Source organism: Gigantopelta aegis, chromosome 8, assembly GCF_016097555.1.
Source record: "Gigantopelta aegis isolate Gae_Host chromosome 8, Gae_host_genome, whole genome shotgun sequence".
Lineage (NCBI taxonomy): Eukaryota > Metazoa > Mollusca > Gastropoda > Neomphalida > Peltospiridae > Gigantopelta > Gigantopelta aegis.
In genome coordinates this window covers 49,476,205-49,494,125 of record NC_054706.1, presented here as the reverse complement: position 1 = coordinate 49,494,125, position 17,921 = coordinate 49,476,205, and the positions used below count along the sequence as shown (strand labels likewise).

The following is a 17,921-nucleotide window of genomic DNA, read 5'->3' as shown; positions in this document are numbered from 1 at the left end:
TTGTATGACACCGCTTGCCTGCCAATAAAAATAGATACGAGATATAGGCCTTGTATGACACCGATTGCCGGAGAATGAAAATAGATACGATATATAGGCCTTGTATGACACCGCTTGCCTGCCAGTGAAAATAGATACGAGATATAGGCCTTGTCTGACACTGCTTGCCGCCGAATAAAAAATAGATACGACATATAGGCCTTGTATGACACTGCTTGCCGCCGAATGAAAATAGATACGACATATAGGCCTTGTATGACACTGCTTGCCGCCGAATAAAAAATAGATACGAGAGACAGGCCTTGTCTGACACCGCTTGCCGCCGAATGAAAATAGATAAGAGAGATAGGTCTTGTATGACACCGCTTGCCTGCCAATGAAAATAGATACTAGATACAGGCCTTGTATGACACCGCTTGCCGCCGAATGAAAATAGATACGAGAGATAGGTCTTGTATGACACCGCTTGCCTGCGAATGAAAATAGATACGAGATATAGGCCTTGTATGACACTGCTTGCCGGCCAGTGAAAATAGATACGAGATATAGGCCTTGTATGACACCGCTTGCCGGCGAATGAAAATAGATACGAGAGATAGGCCTTGTATGACACCGCTTTCCGGCCAATGAAAATAGAAACGAGACATAGGCTTTGTATGACACAGCTTGCCGGCCAATGAAAATAGACACGAGAGACAGGCCTTGTATGACACCGCTTGCCTGCCAATAAAAATAGATACGAGATATAGGCCTTGTATGACACCGATTGCCGGAGAATGAAAATAGATACGATATATAGGCCTTGTATGACACCGCTTGCCTGCCAGTGAAAATAGATACGAGATATAGGCCTTGTCTGACACTGCTTGCCGCCGAATAAAAAATAGATACGACATATAGGCCTTGTATGACACTGCTTGCCGCCGAATGAAAATAGATACGACTTATAGGCCTTGTATGACACTGCTTGCCGCCGAATAAAAAATAGATACGAGAGACAGGCCTTGTCTGACACTGCTTGCCGCCGAGTGAAAATAGATACGAGAGACAGGCCTTGTCTGACACCGCTTGCCGCCGAATGAAAATAGATAAGAGAGATAGGTCTTGTATTACACCGCTTGCCTGCCAATGAAAATAGATACTAGATACAGGCCTTGTATGACACCGCTTGCCGCCGAATGAAAATAGATACGAGAGATAGGTCTTGTATGACACCGCTTGCCGCCGAATGAAAATAGATACGAGAGATATGCCTTGTATGACACCGCTTGCCGGCGAATGAAAATAGATACGAGAGATATGCCTTGTATGACATTTTAGCTCATTTTGCCCGAATATCTGTACAATTTTTGCTCGAATTAAAGGTTTTGCTCCAGAATTAAGGAGGAAGTTGCGCCCCCCCCCCCCCCCCCCTCCTCCACCCCGTCTGTCTCGTACGCTTATGGATGAAAGACATTCCAATGCAAATAATGCTAGTAATTCAAAATATGTGTATAATGATACAGTTCTGGTTGTTTTTGTTGTTTTCTGAAGGTTTCAGTAGCTGTTGCTAAGAAGCATAATTCTATACTGGTTTTGCCGTTCAGAAAATGTGGAAATGAAAACCAAACCTGAAAGAGCAGACACTAACGATTTAAACCCGACACACGGGGTATAATTGCGGTCTTTACCGTATGATGGCATTCGCCATGTTTGATTGAAAACACAGACTATCTTGTGGGTATTAACTGCTTATTGAGCTTATGTATAACTACAAATAGCTCGATTTTTCGCTCATTTTTTTTCTCTAACACACAAACGTATTTGTTAAGCGATGTGATTACTTCCACATGTAAATGTCAGCAACAAATATTTTGTATAAACTTTATTTTCGTTTTTTGTAATCTGCTGTCCAGTACAGAATTCTTAAGGAAAATTAAGCAAGACAAGAAAAGGACATTTAAATATACTCACAGACAAAAGAAACATAACATAATGTTTTTAGGGAAAGCAATAAATTAACTAAAGTAACTTTTTAAATGATGGACTTTTGTAAATACAGTGAACACTCTCAAAACCGGACCCTCTGCAAACCGGAATTCCTTCAAAACCCGGACGTTTTTCATGGTCCCTTTTAAAATAGCTGTGCAGGAAATAACCTTTCTAAACCAGATACCTCTAAAAACCGGACATTTTACTTGGTCCTGGGGGTAGCCGGTTTAGAGGAGTTTGTGTGGAATAATATTTGAGAACTAGAAGTAAAGTAACAATTTGTTCATATCGTCTAATTCATTAACTCCCCATCCTCCAGGATCGATCCCCGTCGGTGGACCCATTGCGATATTTCTCGCTCCAGCCAGTGCACCACGACTGGTACATCAAAGGCCGTGGTATATGCTATCCTGTCTATGGGATGGTGCATATAAAAGATCCCTTGCTGCTAATCAAAAAGTGTAGCCCATGAAGTGTCGACAGCGGGTTTCCTCTTTCAATATCTGTGTGGTCCTTAACCATATGTCCGACGCCATATAACCGTAAATAAAATGTGTTGAGTGCGTCATTAAATAAAACAGTTCCTTCCTTCCTAATCTTTTTTTCAATAGTGTTAACATATCTCTATCGTCTAATTCATTAACTCCCCATCCTCCAAGATTTGTCATCCTGACTGTCTTGATGAATATTTTACTATGCTTTAGAGTAGTTACCCCTTTAGCATTTCGATAAAAAACAATATAGTTGCCGTGGAAATAAGGATAGGTTAATAAAATTGGTAGTTATACACCGAAAGCTGTAAATGTTACAATGCTGTCATACATTTTCCATCTCTTGGAATATAGGCCTCAAGAATAATCACTATGAACATTCATTCCCCCTCCCCCCTACCACCGCGTGGTTCCCCAAATACTGGGCTCTGGCTCATGGACTAAAACTAGTTACAAAAAATATATATATTCAATTTTATGACAATTTCACGAAAATTACATGGCGGTTTGTTGTTATTTTTCTCTTAGTATACTGTAAAGCACGTTTTCGTTATTTAATTACCATTTTGTTGCACTTAATATATATATAAAAAATTGTCATTGTACTGTCTACCAATGTGGGCGTTAACAAGGCATCAGCTGGTAAAGTCTTGTATAGAGTTCTATCAACGCATCATTTTGACAAAACCCTTAACGCAAGTTAATGACAGCCAAACGTACACACTAATCTTAAGATTTGCGACTTATCGCCAAATGCTTTGACAGACTTTCTAAGAAATCCGTAAAGCATTTCAGACGAGGAAGTGTGCAGAGTGAGTAGCAATAAGCAGACACTTTTCTATTGTTCTCAGTGAAAAACGGGTACAATGCAATTCGGGGTTTAAGCGACAGATTCGTGAAATATTCTTTACTAGCCATTTGTGACTTCAACCGCGGACACATAATCAGTAGCTTTGCAGATTATTATAAACATATTTGTATCCTGTACTCGATGAATATGCATAAGCAAAACCTCAAATTCAGGGAAAAAATATACAGATATTCGGAAAAAATGTGCTAACTTAAAACCTTCTTAACATGTATTTCCATCATTCTACCCTCAAACTTAATTCATGTAAAAGATGTGTAGTGATTTGTTTCCAATCCTATATACTAGTAGCTGTTTTGGCAGTAATGTTAATATGAATAAATGGTGTTATCCAGATTCGAGCATTTTCGTGTAATTCGAGCAAAAGCCAGCCTGCCTCCATCCCACCCCACCCCTGCACGAATGGGAGCCTGTACGCCTATGTGCATATTTCCACTTGACAAAAATATTGATTTCAGTTGGGCGCCACAAAACAAAGATGTCACATACATATACTTACTAAGTTGTGAAAAATATAATTATTTTTGCGCTAATCCACGCATAGGTATGCTTGTTTTGTGAACAGGTAAAGAAAAGAAAAAGAAAGAAATGTTTTATTTAACGATGCGCTCAACACATTTTATTTACGGTTACATGGCGTCAGACATATGGTTAAGGACCACACATATTTTGAGAGGAAACCCGCTGTCGCCACAACATGGGCTACTCTTGCCGATTAGCAGTAAGGGATCTTTTATTTGCGCTTCCCACAGGCAGGATAACACAAACCATGGCCTTTGTTGAACCAGTTATTGGATCACTGGTCGGTGCAAGTGGTTTACACCTACCCATTGAGCCTTGCGGAGCACTTACTCAGGGTTTGGAGTCGGTATCTGGATTAAAAATCCCTTGCCTCGACTGGGATCCGAACCCAGTACCTACCAGCCTGTAGACCGATGGCCTAACCACGACGCCACCGAGGCCGGTAAACAGGTAGAGAAGTAAGCTACAGGTAGGTCAGTGTGACGTGGCTTTAATTTTGTCTGTAAATGTTTTGTTTCAGACAGCTTCAAAGGACGTATTTGATGATCGATTTTAAACATACACGCAAACGTCAGTCGATGACATGTATAATACATTTTGATGACCATTTCTCTCGTTGTGATATAGGATGTACAGTATTATTGTAACTTCACGTGTTGTTCTAATTAGTCATCCTACAGAACTCGCAAACACAACGTGTGATGTTGCGGGTACTGTGTCACGGGTAAACTGTTTGCACAAGTTAGATAATAGCGGTTACGCCAAACATATAACGGCGTCTGTCTATATGTATATGTCTCGTTCACTCATTTCATGTCAACTTATTTTCGTGAGTATATCCAATTAAGGTTCAGGCACGGTGTCCTGGGCTGTCTGTCTAGGACAGTGGGACAGACAGACAGACAGACAGACAGACAGACAGACAGATAGTTTATTAAAGTCTCACCTCATTACAACAAAATAAAAATACAACATATACATACAATCAATAAAAGTAATAAAATTGTAATGAGCCACTCTATACTGAGTTATGAGAGACTATTGAATAAAAGCATCTAAAGAAGACAAAGAAAAAAAAAAAAAAAAAAAAAAAAAAAATATATATATATACTCTTCAAAAAAAGAAACGCAAAAGGGTACAAATGGGTTATAACTCCGATTTTATGTTTCCTACCGGTTCATGCTTTGTGAATATAAGGTCATTGCATGTCCCAAACACATTCCCACGGTTACATTCGATAAAACGCAGCTACTGTACAATAAAGTTCCAAAATGTGAATATTCGCAAAAACGCAGCCACGTGAAAACCATGTCACCACTGCACGTGTGTTGTCTGCACGTGCAACATGAACACCGACAGTATAAAAGTGCAGGGTGTTCGCTTGCCTGGCCTCTGTATCTGGCCGACAGTTGACAATCCAGGACATGCCACGTCTCAGTGAACCGCAGAGAAACAATGCCATCGGCCGACTAGACGCAGGCGAATCCAGAACGGCCGTTGCCAGGGCATTCCATGTGTCCCCAAGCACCATCTCCAGACTGTGGGACCGTTACCAGCAACATGGATCAACACGTGACCTCCCTAGATCCGGTCGACCACGGGTCACTACCCCCGGGCAGGACCGCTACATCCGGGTACGCCACCTTCGGGAACGATTGACTACTGCCACCATCACAGCCGCAGCAATACCAGGTTTGCGCAGGATATCCGACCAGACCGTACGGAACCGCCTACGTGAGGTAGGAATTCGTGCCAGACGTCCAGTTCGAGGTGTCATCTTAACACCACAACACCGTCGACTCCGACTGCAGTGGTGCCAGATTCATCGACAATGGCCTCAACTGCGATGGAGACAGGTGTGGTTCAGTGACGAGTCCCGATTTCTGCTCCGACGTCATGATGGAAGATGTCGCGTGTATAGGCGTCGTGGTGAACGTTATGCGGCAAACTGCGTGCAGGAAGTGGACAGATTCGGCGGGGGTAGTGTCATGGTGTGGGCAGCCATCTCACACACTGGCAGAACTGACCTGGTCCACGTGCAGGGCAACCTGAATGCACAGGGCTAGATTGACCAGATCCTCCGGCCACACATCGTTCCAGTTATGGCCAACGCCAACGCAGTGTTCCAACATGACAACGCCAGGCCTCACACAGCACGTCTCACAACGGCTTTCCTACAGAACAACAACATTAATGTCCTTCCTTGGCCATCGATATCACCGGATTTGAACCCAAATGAGCATCTATGGGACGAGTTGGACCGACGCCTCCGACAGCGACAACCACAGCCCCAGACCCTGCCCGAGCTGGCAGCAGCCTTGCAGGCCGAGTGGGCCACCATCCCCCGGGACGTCATCCGTACTCTGGTTGCTTCAATGGGCAGGCGGTGCCAGGCAGTTGTCAACACACGCGGAGGCCACACCCGGTATTGACTCCAGATGACCTTGACCTTGGTGGTGTGTCCTATCACTTACTCACAATGGACTAGAGTGAATTGTGAACAATCCTGCAACATTTGGTAATTATTGGACTCACCATTCAATAATTAAATAAATTCTCCAAATGTTACGACAATGTGGTTTTGCGTTTCTTCTTTTGAAGAGTATATATATATACAGCTAAAACAATTGCAGCACAGATAAAACAATAAGATATATACACGAATCATTTCATAGTGTATAAAAAGGGATTTTCTATGTTTAAGAATAAAATAACAGGTTTTGGCAGATAAAATACATATATCGGGACAGGACAAGATAAAACACACTTTTTGGATATCTTTGCAGTGATCAAAATTTAAAAGTAATGTCCTATAGTAAGCGAGTACTTCTAATCTAATATTTACATATAACGGACATTCAAGTAAAACGTGGCACTCGTCTTCAATATGGTTGGAACAATTAAAACACGTTCTTTCTTCCAGTGGTGTATTATTGTTAGTTTTTAGTGGTTAGTGGGAGAGAAGAGGGTGTAGTGGTTTTACACCTACCCACTGAGTCGTTAAAATTCGCAATGGGTGGCAGCCGGTACAGGGCTGCGAACCCAGTACCTACCAGTCTTAACCACGACACCGCCGAGGCTGGTATTTCTCATTTACTCAGCCTACCACGTTTCACTTAATCATGCATATTTCTATACATTTCAAATAAAAGGGAACCTGACGCACAGACACTAGTTCGGTTAAAATTACAAATCTAAATACAAATTCAAAATTCAAGTACATTTAATATACCCCCATTAATTCAAGGTTCCGGGGTCGGGATGTCGCCCAGTGGTAAAGCGCTCGTTTGATGCGCGGTCGGTCTGGGATCGATCCCCGTCGATGGGTCCACTAGGCTATCTCTCGTTCCAGGCAGTGCACCGCAACTGGTATATCAACAAAGGCCGTGGTATGTGCTATCCTGACTGTGGGGTGGTACATATAAAAGATCCCTTGCTACTAATGGAAAAATGTAGCGGATTTTCATTCTAAGACATTATGTTAAAATTACCAAATGTTTGACATCCAATAACCGAAGATTAATAAATTAGTGCGCTCTAGTGGTGTTGTTAAACTTTTTTTTTCATTCAAGGTTCAGGCATGTCCACCCTGGACACAGTCTCTGATATTGCCAGCGGTTGAGTCCAGGGTATATTAATATAGCATGCATTTATTGGTGCAATAAAATACCTTCTGACACGTATATCATCAACGGCAAGCATGAACGTATTATGTTATTTATTTACGAGTTTAGTTCGGGACACTTCGAACTCTTGACTCTCAATATATGTCTGACGCCATGTAACCGTAAATAAAATGAGTGTGTCATTAAATAAAACATTCTCTCTCTCTCTCTCTCTCTCTCTCTCTCTCTCTCTCTCTCTCTCTCTCTCTCTCTCTCTCTCTCTCTCTCTCTCTCTTTCAAACAGATAGACAGACAGACAGACAGATAGATAGATAGAGATATACATAGATAGTATGTCTGTCTATCTACGTATTTATTTAACAACTTTTTATCTGTTTATTTATTTGTTTATTTTGTTACATTGTACAGTCATCCGAATGTGCCATAAAAAGTAACTTGTATAAAGACCGCGTGTCTATAAAGCCACGTTGGTGTTTTTTTACATCTCAAACAGGTAATTAAATAAATAAACAAAGTTGTTCGTTCGGAGTTTCTATAAAATGACTATGCCTTGTACAATTTAACGGGGAGAAACCTGATTCCGTGCCCGAAAGTCAGTCAATTGTACACTTTTGTAGCGCAATATCATTAAAGGGGCGTCACTATTTGGAAAATAGTTTTCTATTTATTTATACATCTCTTTATGTATACTCTTTTAAAAAAGTAGGGGAACTCTAATAAGAATTTACAACTGCCAAAATTGTAAGGTATATTAGCTATGGGGAATGGTTTTATGATAATAGTGAATTAATTTGGCAAACATTGCAACCGGTAGTTCAGTATTACAGTAGGTTTTATGACCACCAAAGATCTTGAAAGACGATTGGGGTCAGAAGTAAAATTTGAAAGTTGACGTTTTTCTATCAGTAAATCGCAAATTCAAACAACAAAAATGACTGAAAACCAAACAATAACAACTGTATGATCAACAGAATGAAACGGATTGACAGAAATAATGTTCCACAGTGATTAATGGACCTTAATGGTCAAAATAAAAAATGACACCCCACGCACGTGTACGGGGCAACTGCGTGATGCATGTGCAAACTATGAAATGTGTTTCGGTGTGTTGATAAACATACCTGAACGTTCTTTACTAGGATGTCTGTGGTCAAAACGTATGTTCAGTCTAATAGTTGATATTAACATTACAATTTCAGGTTCCCCTACTTTTTTGAAGAGTATATTTAGTTCGTTTTGTTACTTTATCAAACTGCGGTGGATCCATTCAACTGAATGGGGTTTTTTTCTCGATCCAACCAACGCACCACAACTGGTCAACTGCCATGGTATGTGTTTTTCTGTGTGTGGGAAAATGCATATAAAAGATCCCTTGCTGTATTAAAAAATATGTAGCGGGTTTCCTCTGATGACGGCATGTCACAATTACCAAATGTTTGACATCCAATAGCCGATGATTGATTAATCAGTGTTCTCTAGTGGTGTCGTTAAACAAAACAAACTTTTGATATATAATTTTTTTTTATCAAACTGTGTCGTCTAGTGCTTACTTGCTACAAATTGAAACTATAATTTTCCTTTCGTGTTTACACAATAAAATAGCGAGATGCTAGAATCCTATCCATTAAATCTACGTCATTTTTCACCGAACATAATAAGCCCGGCTAAGCTACTTTTCGCCATACTGTTTTGTTAGTTATTAAAGCGACAGTACTCGCAAATCACCTTATTGTTTCCATGTATCGGCAATGTTGTTGTTATGGTGGCAACCATAATTGTGGCAATTATTACAAAACCAGGGAGATGCGATAATTAAACCAATCGTTACTTTAATAAACATCGACCGACGGATCTTCTTAATACTGTATTACTAGAAATCAATCTCTTTATATTAGTAGAAAAAATAATAATATCATTTCAATTAACTTTCTCTGGATAACATTTCTATAAATTGTTATTCCACATACCGGTATTTAAAAAAACCTGTTAGGTTTTGAGGGTTTTTTGCCGAATAGAAATGTCAGTGAACAAAACACTTTAGCTATATATATATATATTCAATTAATTAACGCCTACGTTTCGGGGTTTATTTATATATCAGATTTGATACATACATACATACATACATACATACATACATACATACATACATACATACATGTATATATATATATATATATAAAAATATATATATATATTTCGTCATGTAAAATGCATGAAGTTTAGTTATTTAAATTTTTTTGTTTTTTGTTTTAATGTGGGGGGTTTTCAGTGCAACCTCGATCTCTCAATGCATAACGAAAGCATCACTTTCTAGTGAATCGGAATCAAATGCAACGTGGGGCGAGACGTAGCCCAGTGTAAAGCGCTCGCTCGATGCGCGGTCGGTCTGGGATCGATCCCCGTCGGTGGGTGCATTTGGCTATTTCTCGTTCCAGCCAGTGCACCACAACTGGTATATCAAAGGCCGTGGTATGTACCACCCTGTCTGTGGGATGGTACATTTAAAAGAACCCTTGCTGCTAATCGAAAAGAGTAGCCCATGAAGTGACGACAGCGGGTTTCCTCACTTAATATCTGTGTGGTCCTTCACCATATGTCCGACGCCATATAACCGTAAATAAAATGTGCTGAGTGCGTCGTTACAAACCGGTCTTAGCGCTAAGATCGCATTAACTGTCGGCCTCGGTGGTGTAGTGGTTATGCCATCGGTCTTGAGGCTGCTAGGTACTGGGTTCGTATTCCACCTGAGGCAATACTGCGGCTTCACCATTCATCTCATCATCATCATCATCATCATCATCAGCATCATCATAATCCATCTTTGTAATGTCCAAAAAAAATGTCTTTGTCTCTGTGTTAAATTTTTGTGGCGGTTATTATTTTTTTTAAAGAAAGGTAGTTATGGACCTAAGGTGATCGTAGTGCTAAGAACGCTTCGTAAAAGGAGACCTGGACAGTTGATTAGTGGACCTGGACAGTTGATTAGTGGTTAGTTGTTAGCGAGAGAGGAGTGGCCTTATACCGACACACTGAGTCATTAAAACTCGCTCTAGGGTGGGAGCCACTATCAAGATGCGAACCAAGTACCTGCCAGTCGCCGGTGTCTCAACCACTACACCATCCGAGGCCGGTGTCTCAACCACTACACCATCCGAGGCCGGTGTCTCAACCACTACACCATCCGAGGCCGGTGTCTCAACCACTACACCATCCGAGGCCGGTGTCACAACCACTACACCATCAAAGGCCGGTGTCTCAACCACTACACCATCCGAGGCCGGTGTCTCAACCACTACACCATCCGAGGCCGGTGTCTCTAGATTTAACTTCTTGCTTATTTATACGAGCGAGACTTTAGTAAAACGATTGTTTGCTTCGTTAAACGACACTACTAGACCACATGGATTTATTAATTATCGGCTACTGGATGTTTTAAACATTTGCATTGGTAATTCTGACATAAGTCTTAGAGAGGAAACTCGCTGCATTTTTATATTAGTAGCAAGTGATTATTTGTATGTACTGTCCTACAGCAGCTTCATTCTGAATTCTGCTGGTAGGTACAGGGTTCGCAGCTCGGTACCGGCTCCCACCCAGAGCGAGTTTTAACGACTCTATGGGTAGGCGTAAGACCACTACGCCCTAACCTCTCTCACTAACAATTAACAACTAACCCACTGTCCTGGACAGACAGACTAGATAGCCGAGGTGTGTGCCCAGGACAGCGTGCTTGAACCTTAATTGGATATAAGCACGAAAATAAGTTGAAATAAAATGAAATGGTGGCCTTCGTCTGATCTCTTGCTTATAACACGTTGAGGCCAAGACATACTGCCTGAGCCTGATCGCTTGCTCACAATACTTCATCTAGACTATAAGTTTTAATAAAGTCGCGTCCATAGAGATAGTATAGTAATTAATCAAAATCTTGAATCCAGACTTAATTGGGGGCGAGACGTATCCCAGTGGTAAAGCGATCGCTTGATGCGCGGTCTGTTTGGGATCGATCCCTGGCAGTGGGCCCATTGGGCTATTTCTCGCTCCAGCCAGTGTACCACGACTGGTATATAAAAGGCCATGGTATGTGCTATCCTGTCTATGGAATGGTGCATATAAAAGATCACTTTCTGCTAATCGAAAAGAGTAGCCCATGAATTGGCGTCAGCGGATTTCCTCCCTCAATACATGTGTGGTCCTTAACCATATGTCCGACGCCGTATAACCGTAAATAAAATGTGTTGAGTGCGTCGTTAAATAAAACATTCCCCCCCTTCCATATAACCATAAATAAAATGTGTTGAGTGCGTCGTTGAATAAAACATTTCCTTCCTTCCTTTCAAAGTATTCGCGAGCGTTCTCCCTCCTGAACGCGTTACTGTGTTAAACTGGATAATGGTTTCGCACCAAATCATTACTGTCACGGGTACCGATAGCTAATGATAATGGGCAGCATTTACAAAGTCTGTTTCTGACTTACATGAGTGTAGCTAACAAACATTTACAGCGCTTAAACACCTGCGTTTAAGAAAAAAAAAAAAAAAAAAAAAAACAGGCTTATATAATGCGGACCAATATGATTTAAAAAAGAAAGAAATGTTTTAGTTAACGATGCACTCAACACATATTATTTACGGTTATATGGCGTCAGATATATGGTTAAGGACCACACATATATTGAGAGAAGAAACCTGCTGTCGCCACTTCATAGGCTACTCTTTTCGATTAACAGCAAGGGATTTTTTATATGCACCATCCCACAGACAGAACAGTACATACCACGGCCTTTGTTACACCAGTTGTTGAGCACTGGCTGGAAAGAGAAATAGCCCAATGGGTCCACCGACGGAGATCGATCCTAGACCAACCGCGCATCAAGCGAACGCTTTACCACTGGGCTACGTCCCGCCCCCCAATATGATTAGGTAACAGTAATAATCGTTCAGCTAGTTTCGCAGATCGGCACGGTTAGTGATTTAAAGATGGCGACATTCTCAGAAGTGTTATTTATTCATTTATTATTTTTAACATTATATGTTAGTAGCAAGCCTTTTAATCGTACAGCGGTCGGGACGTAGCCCAGTCGTAAAACGGTCGCCTGATGCGCGGTCGGTCTCTAGGGTCGATCCCCGTAGATGGGCCATTTGAGTGATTTCTCGTTCCATCCAGTGCACCACGACTGGTATATCAAAGGCCGTGGTGTGTGCTATCGTGTCTGTGGGATGGTGCATATAAAAGATCCCTTGATATCAATGGAAAAAAATTGTAGCGGGTTTCCTCTCTATGACTGTGTCAAAATTACCATATGTTTTACATCCAATAGCCAATGATTAATAAATCAATGTGATCTAGTGGTGTCGTTAAACAAAACAAACTTTCAATAGTACAGAGCGGGAAGTAAATTGTGACGTCACCCACTCCACTCAAAATGAAAAAAAGAAAAGAATTTAACGACGCACTCAACACATTTTATTTACGGTTATATGACGTCAGACATGGTTAAGGACCACACATATATTGAGAGAGGAACCCGCTGTCGCCAGTACATAGATTACTCTTTCCGATTAGCAGCAAGGGATATTTTATTTGCGCTTTTCACAGGCAGGATAGCACATACCACGGCCTTTGATATACGAGTGTAGCTAACAAACATTTACAACGCTTAAACACCTGCGTTTAAGAAAAAAAAGAGAAAGAACAAAAAAAGGCTTCGTAAATGCGGCCCAATATGATTAAAAAAGAAAGAAATGTTTTCTTTAACGACGCACTCAGCACATTTTATTTACAGTTATATGGCGTCAGACATATGCTTAAGGACCACACAGATATTGAGAGAAGAAACCCGCTGTCGCCACTTCATGAGCTAATCTTTTTGATTAGCAACAAGGGATCTTTTATATGCACCATCCCACAGACAGGATAGCACATACCACGGCCTTCGGTATACCAGTCGTGGTGCACTAGCCGGAACGAACACTCGGAATGGTGTCCAATAACTATCTCTAACAGTAAATGTGTGATTGCCAAATCCTTCTATTACCTCGGTGGGTTTTTTGTGTGTCCTGGGTTAGTGAGAAGCATAGCCGAAGGATATCGAGGAATGACACATGTACCCTGGTTTGGAGGATTTAACACAAACATCAGTTGACGAATAAGGTAACCAACATATTATGACATTATAATCAATAGTGTAGAGAATAGCCGAAATTAAAATCAATACACCCGAAAGTGTTAACACCAGAATGCCGGCTTCACTAAACACATTTTAACGGATTAAACCAACCAGCCATTGATACGTTAAAGAATGAATGATTGGGTGACTCATTCAATCAAAGAAATACAAGGCAAAATTGAATGAATTAATGAACGAATGGATGAATAGATGAATGAATGAACGGTCGCATACACGAAGGGGTGACAGAAAAAAGAAAGAGCGGACAGACGGAATGCAGAAGGTATGAAAAAAAAAAAAAACGTTTTAGTTAACGACGCACGTTATGGACATATGGTTAAGGACCACGCAGATATCGAGAGAGAAAACCCGCTGTCGCCACTTCATGGGCTACTCTTGTTTGATCAACAGCGAGGGATAATTTATATGCACCATCCCACAGACAAGGTAGTACATACCACAGCCTTCGATATACCAGTCATGGTGCACTGGCTGGGACGAGAATAATTAATGAAGTACATATTTTAGACTAATTATGTTTTACTACCTTTGAATCTCTTACATAATTATTTATGCATCAATAGCTGAAATAACCAAATCATTATTTTATATTTTATTGTTAATAATAGCTTTGGAGACATTATATTATAATTGCGAATAAATACATACTGTCAACGTAGTAGGTTGAAAATAATTTTATATTACGATAATATTGAATGTTATATTCTGCAGCGTTCCGAATGCCGGCTTAATCCATTCGACCAGTTAATCGAGTGCATGTTTTATGATCGAATACAGCTGAGTACGGTACGGTACGGTACGGTACGGCGCTGCACGGCACGGCACGGCATAGTACAGTACAGTACAGTACAGTACAGTACAGTACAGCACAGTACTTTCCAAACTACATGTACATGGACAATGGTGAAGAAATGAATGGGTTAACAGTGCAGTTTATTTTATGTTTAATCTGTATTCAAAGGACGACAACAACATTAATTCCGTAGACAACTGGTTTGTGTTATTAAAAGGACAGACCCTAGTTTTTAAACACTACGACATATTTTTCACTATTAGGGCTTTTAATGATAACTTGAATTATAAACATTACTTATATTTTATTGTTTAGATTGTCCATTTCCGTACACTCGAAATGTTTCTGGTCATCCTGGTTTTTCTAATACCACAAAATGCATTTTTCATATTTTAAAAACGCACGCGCGTCTGAGAAATAATGGTTATGGAGTCGCGTTTTTGTCTCTTTTAAGGGTAGTTCAACGTCACAGACTCTTGTTTCTCTCTGTTGTACCCACATTACATGTTTGTAAATTAACCAAACTTAGTGTCCATTTTTACGGGTTGAAATTAGGGTCTAGGTGAAAAATATGTATTAGTGTTTAAAAACTAGGGTCTGTCCCTTTAAGTAGTTTTAAAATAATATGAATAAGTACGGGTCAGAAGTGTACAGTGTCAACCTGCTGTTGTGGAAATCATGTATAACAGTCACTTCTATATTAAGGGCATACTTAAAAATGTGTGTTGCTTTGTATTTAAGTAAAGGCTGTCTTTGTCAAGAAATGGCGGCTTTCCATGACAACTCTAGAAACGCTTTATTAAGCAACAACATTTTCATAAACGTCTTTGCCTTTTATGTGATTTTGTTTACCTTGGATTTTACATATATATTTTATACATGAGCCTGAAAAACAAAGTTGAAATGTTACGTAATCATAAAGTCCGTTTTTAATGTCACTATCGCCACCCTCAGCACTATTAACAGGCGAGCATTCAGCGTGGGTGGGGGGGGGGGGGGGGGGGGGCTGAGGGGTAATTTTCGATTTGGTTTTAAAAATGTCTTCTACAAATGTACAGTTACATCCCGATAAACCCACCCCAAACCATTGAAGAAATCTTATCTCCGCCCCTGACTACTTTTACATTTTAATATTACCACCACTACTGTCAAAACTACTACTACTACTACTACTACTACTACTACTACTACTACTACTACTACTACTACGACTACTACTAAACTAGTCTACTACTACTAAATTACTACCACTGCACTACTACTGCTACCACCACTACCACCACTACTACTAAACTAGTCTACTACTACTAAATTACTACCACTGCACTACTACTGCTACCACCACTACCACCACTACAACCACTACTACTACTACTACTACTACTACTACTACAACTACTATTAAACTAGTCTACTACTACTAAATTACTACCAATGGCACTACTACTGCTATACTACCTCTACCACCACTACTGTCAAAACCACTACTACCTATATTACTACTACTACTACTACTACTACTACTACTACTACTATTACTACTATTACTACTACTACTAAACTAGTCTACTACTACTAAATTACTACCAATGGCACTACTACTGCTACTACCACTACTACCACCACTACTACTACTACCACTACTACTACTACCACTACTACTACTACTACTACCACTACCACCACTACTACTACTAATCTACTACTAGCATTATTAGCATTACTACTACTACTACTAGTACTAAACTACTACTACTACTACTACCACTACTACTACTACTACAACCACAATTACTCAATTTGTAAATCAAATTATTATTGATAATTTATTTATTTTTTAAAAATCTTACCCTAGGGAGTGTTTTGGCCATTCCGTCGACATTGGCGTAGGAGACGTTCAGCGAAGACGTCCCGGGGTAACCATTTGACCTGGGTCTGTTGCCAGGCAACAACTGAAACTTCACCTGTCCCGTGTAGAGCAAGAGAACGAGCGCGGCCAGACTAGCGCTCGACACCATGAAGAAACAGAACAAACAGCACAGGCACCGCTCCCTCGTGTCCCGGTTCCGGTTTCGAGACTTTTCCAAATCCAGGGATCCCCGCCAGTGAATCGGCGAGTGTCCCGACTCCGGGGTCGAGTGTCCGGAGTCCTGGTGAGACTGCGAGTCCTGGAACGTCAGACAGTTGTCCTCGTGTCCGTCGCAGGACTCGGACGGCGCGACGGTGAACACGACGCCGTAACGATCCATGCTACTGCTACGTCTTCCGCTACTGTTGCTACTACTGTTGCTGCTGGTGGTGCTGTTAATGTTATCGCCAGGCAGTGCGAGTTTGTTTCTTAGTTTCGCTTCTCCTTCCTCTGAATTCGATCCCTCAGGGCGAAAAGTTTAAAGAACTAGCGTCGTGCTGAGAGAGGTCCGCTACTGGTCGCGAAGGGTGAAATCGCAGATCGGTTCCCAGCTATTTGATTATCGGCTCCGATCAACAGGACCATCAATGAGGTATTGTGCGTCTGCGTGGAGATATTTTCATGCTACGGATGCTCTGTCATATATTGAAAGACGGAATCAATTCTTGTCACGAACTCCCGTGATCCGCTAATCGAATCACCCACGTTTCGAAAGAGAACATCGCAAAAGTTACCAACTCAAAAGCCGAGAAAGAGAAAAAGAAAATATTTTCATTTTTTATAGGATAATTTGTTCTGTAAGCGCCTTCGTCGGTATTTTCAGATTTTAAAGTCAATTACACTCGCAGATCCTTTTTTTTTTAGTGGTCATACTGTTAACGGCACCACAACAATGTTGGCATTATAAAGGCATCAAAGAGTAATTCTTGGAAGCCAATTTCCCTACCTCTTCCTGGTTCATTGATTTTGACAGCAATGGCTGGGGAAGGCTGGCTCCAACGGTGACTGCTTATTGCACGGTTTCCAGCTTAGTTGAAAGTCGTCACGCGATAGAATTCACCATCATACCTCACGGCCATCACAGCCCGCGGCGAACAACTGTTTAATACCGTCCTCAGATCTCCAGCGCTCAAAGAAACTTATACCGTTTATTGACCACGTTCTGTTCGATGTTAGTAGAGGGTGTGTCCACGGCGAGGAATATATAATTAATTTTAATGTATATCCACCGCCAACAGGATTTCTTCTAAAGTTGATTCTTGGTGGTCAATAGAATTATCCGAAACGCTTCTAAGCAGCGGGTGACGTACAGAAACCAAAGTTATGTAATGTAATGATCGCATCATTTTTTTCAAATTTTGTTTGTGGATGTTTTTGTTTTTTTAAGGTGATATTTTAAAAGTTAATTTTAATGTGTATCCGACAAACGCAGTAGCTGGTCTAAGTACTTGCTAGTCACGATTAACTACAAAAAAAAACCCCTCATGTTGTATTGTTTTCGAAAAATAACAATAAGATACTCCATGTAATTAATTGTATTTAGGTAC

General features: G+C 40.7%; 1 protein-coding gene across 1 annotated transcript in view; it reads right to left on the bottom strand.

The window, feature by feature from the left end:
• The window catches only part of LOC121379441 (neprilysin-1-like), a 125,530-nt gene extending 108,395 nt beyond the window's left edge, over window positions 1-17,135 (bottom strand). The window contains exon 1 of the mRNA XM_041508082.1: window positions 16,316-17,135. Within this exon, the coding sequence (XP_041364016.1) occupies window positions 16,316-16,714 (399 nt within the window). The 5' untranslated portion in view covers window positions 16,715-17,135. The remainder of the gene's footprint in view (window positions 1-16,315) is intronic.
• Window positions 17,136-17,921: the final 786 nt, after the last annotated feature.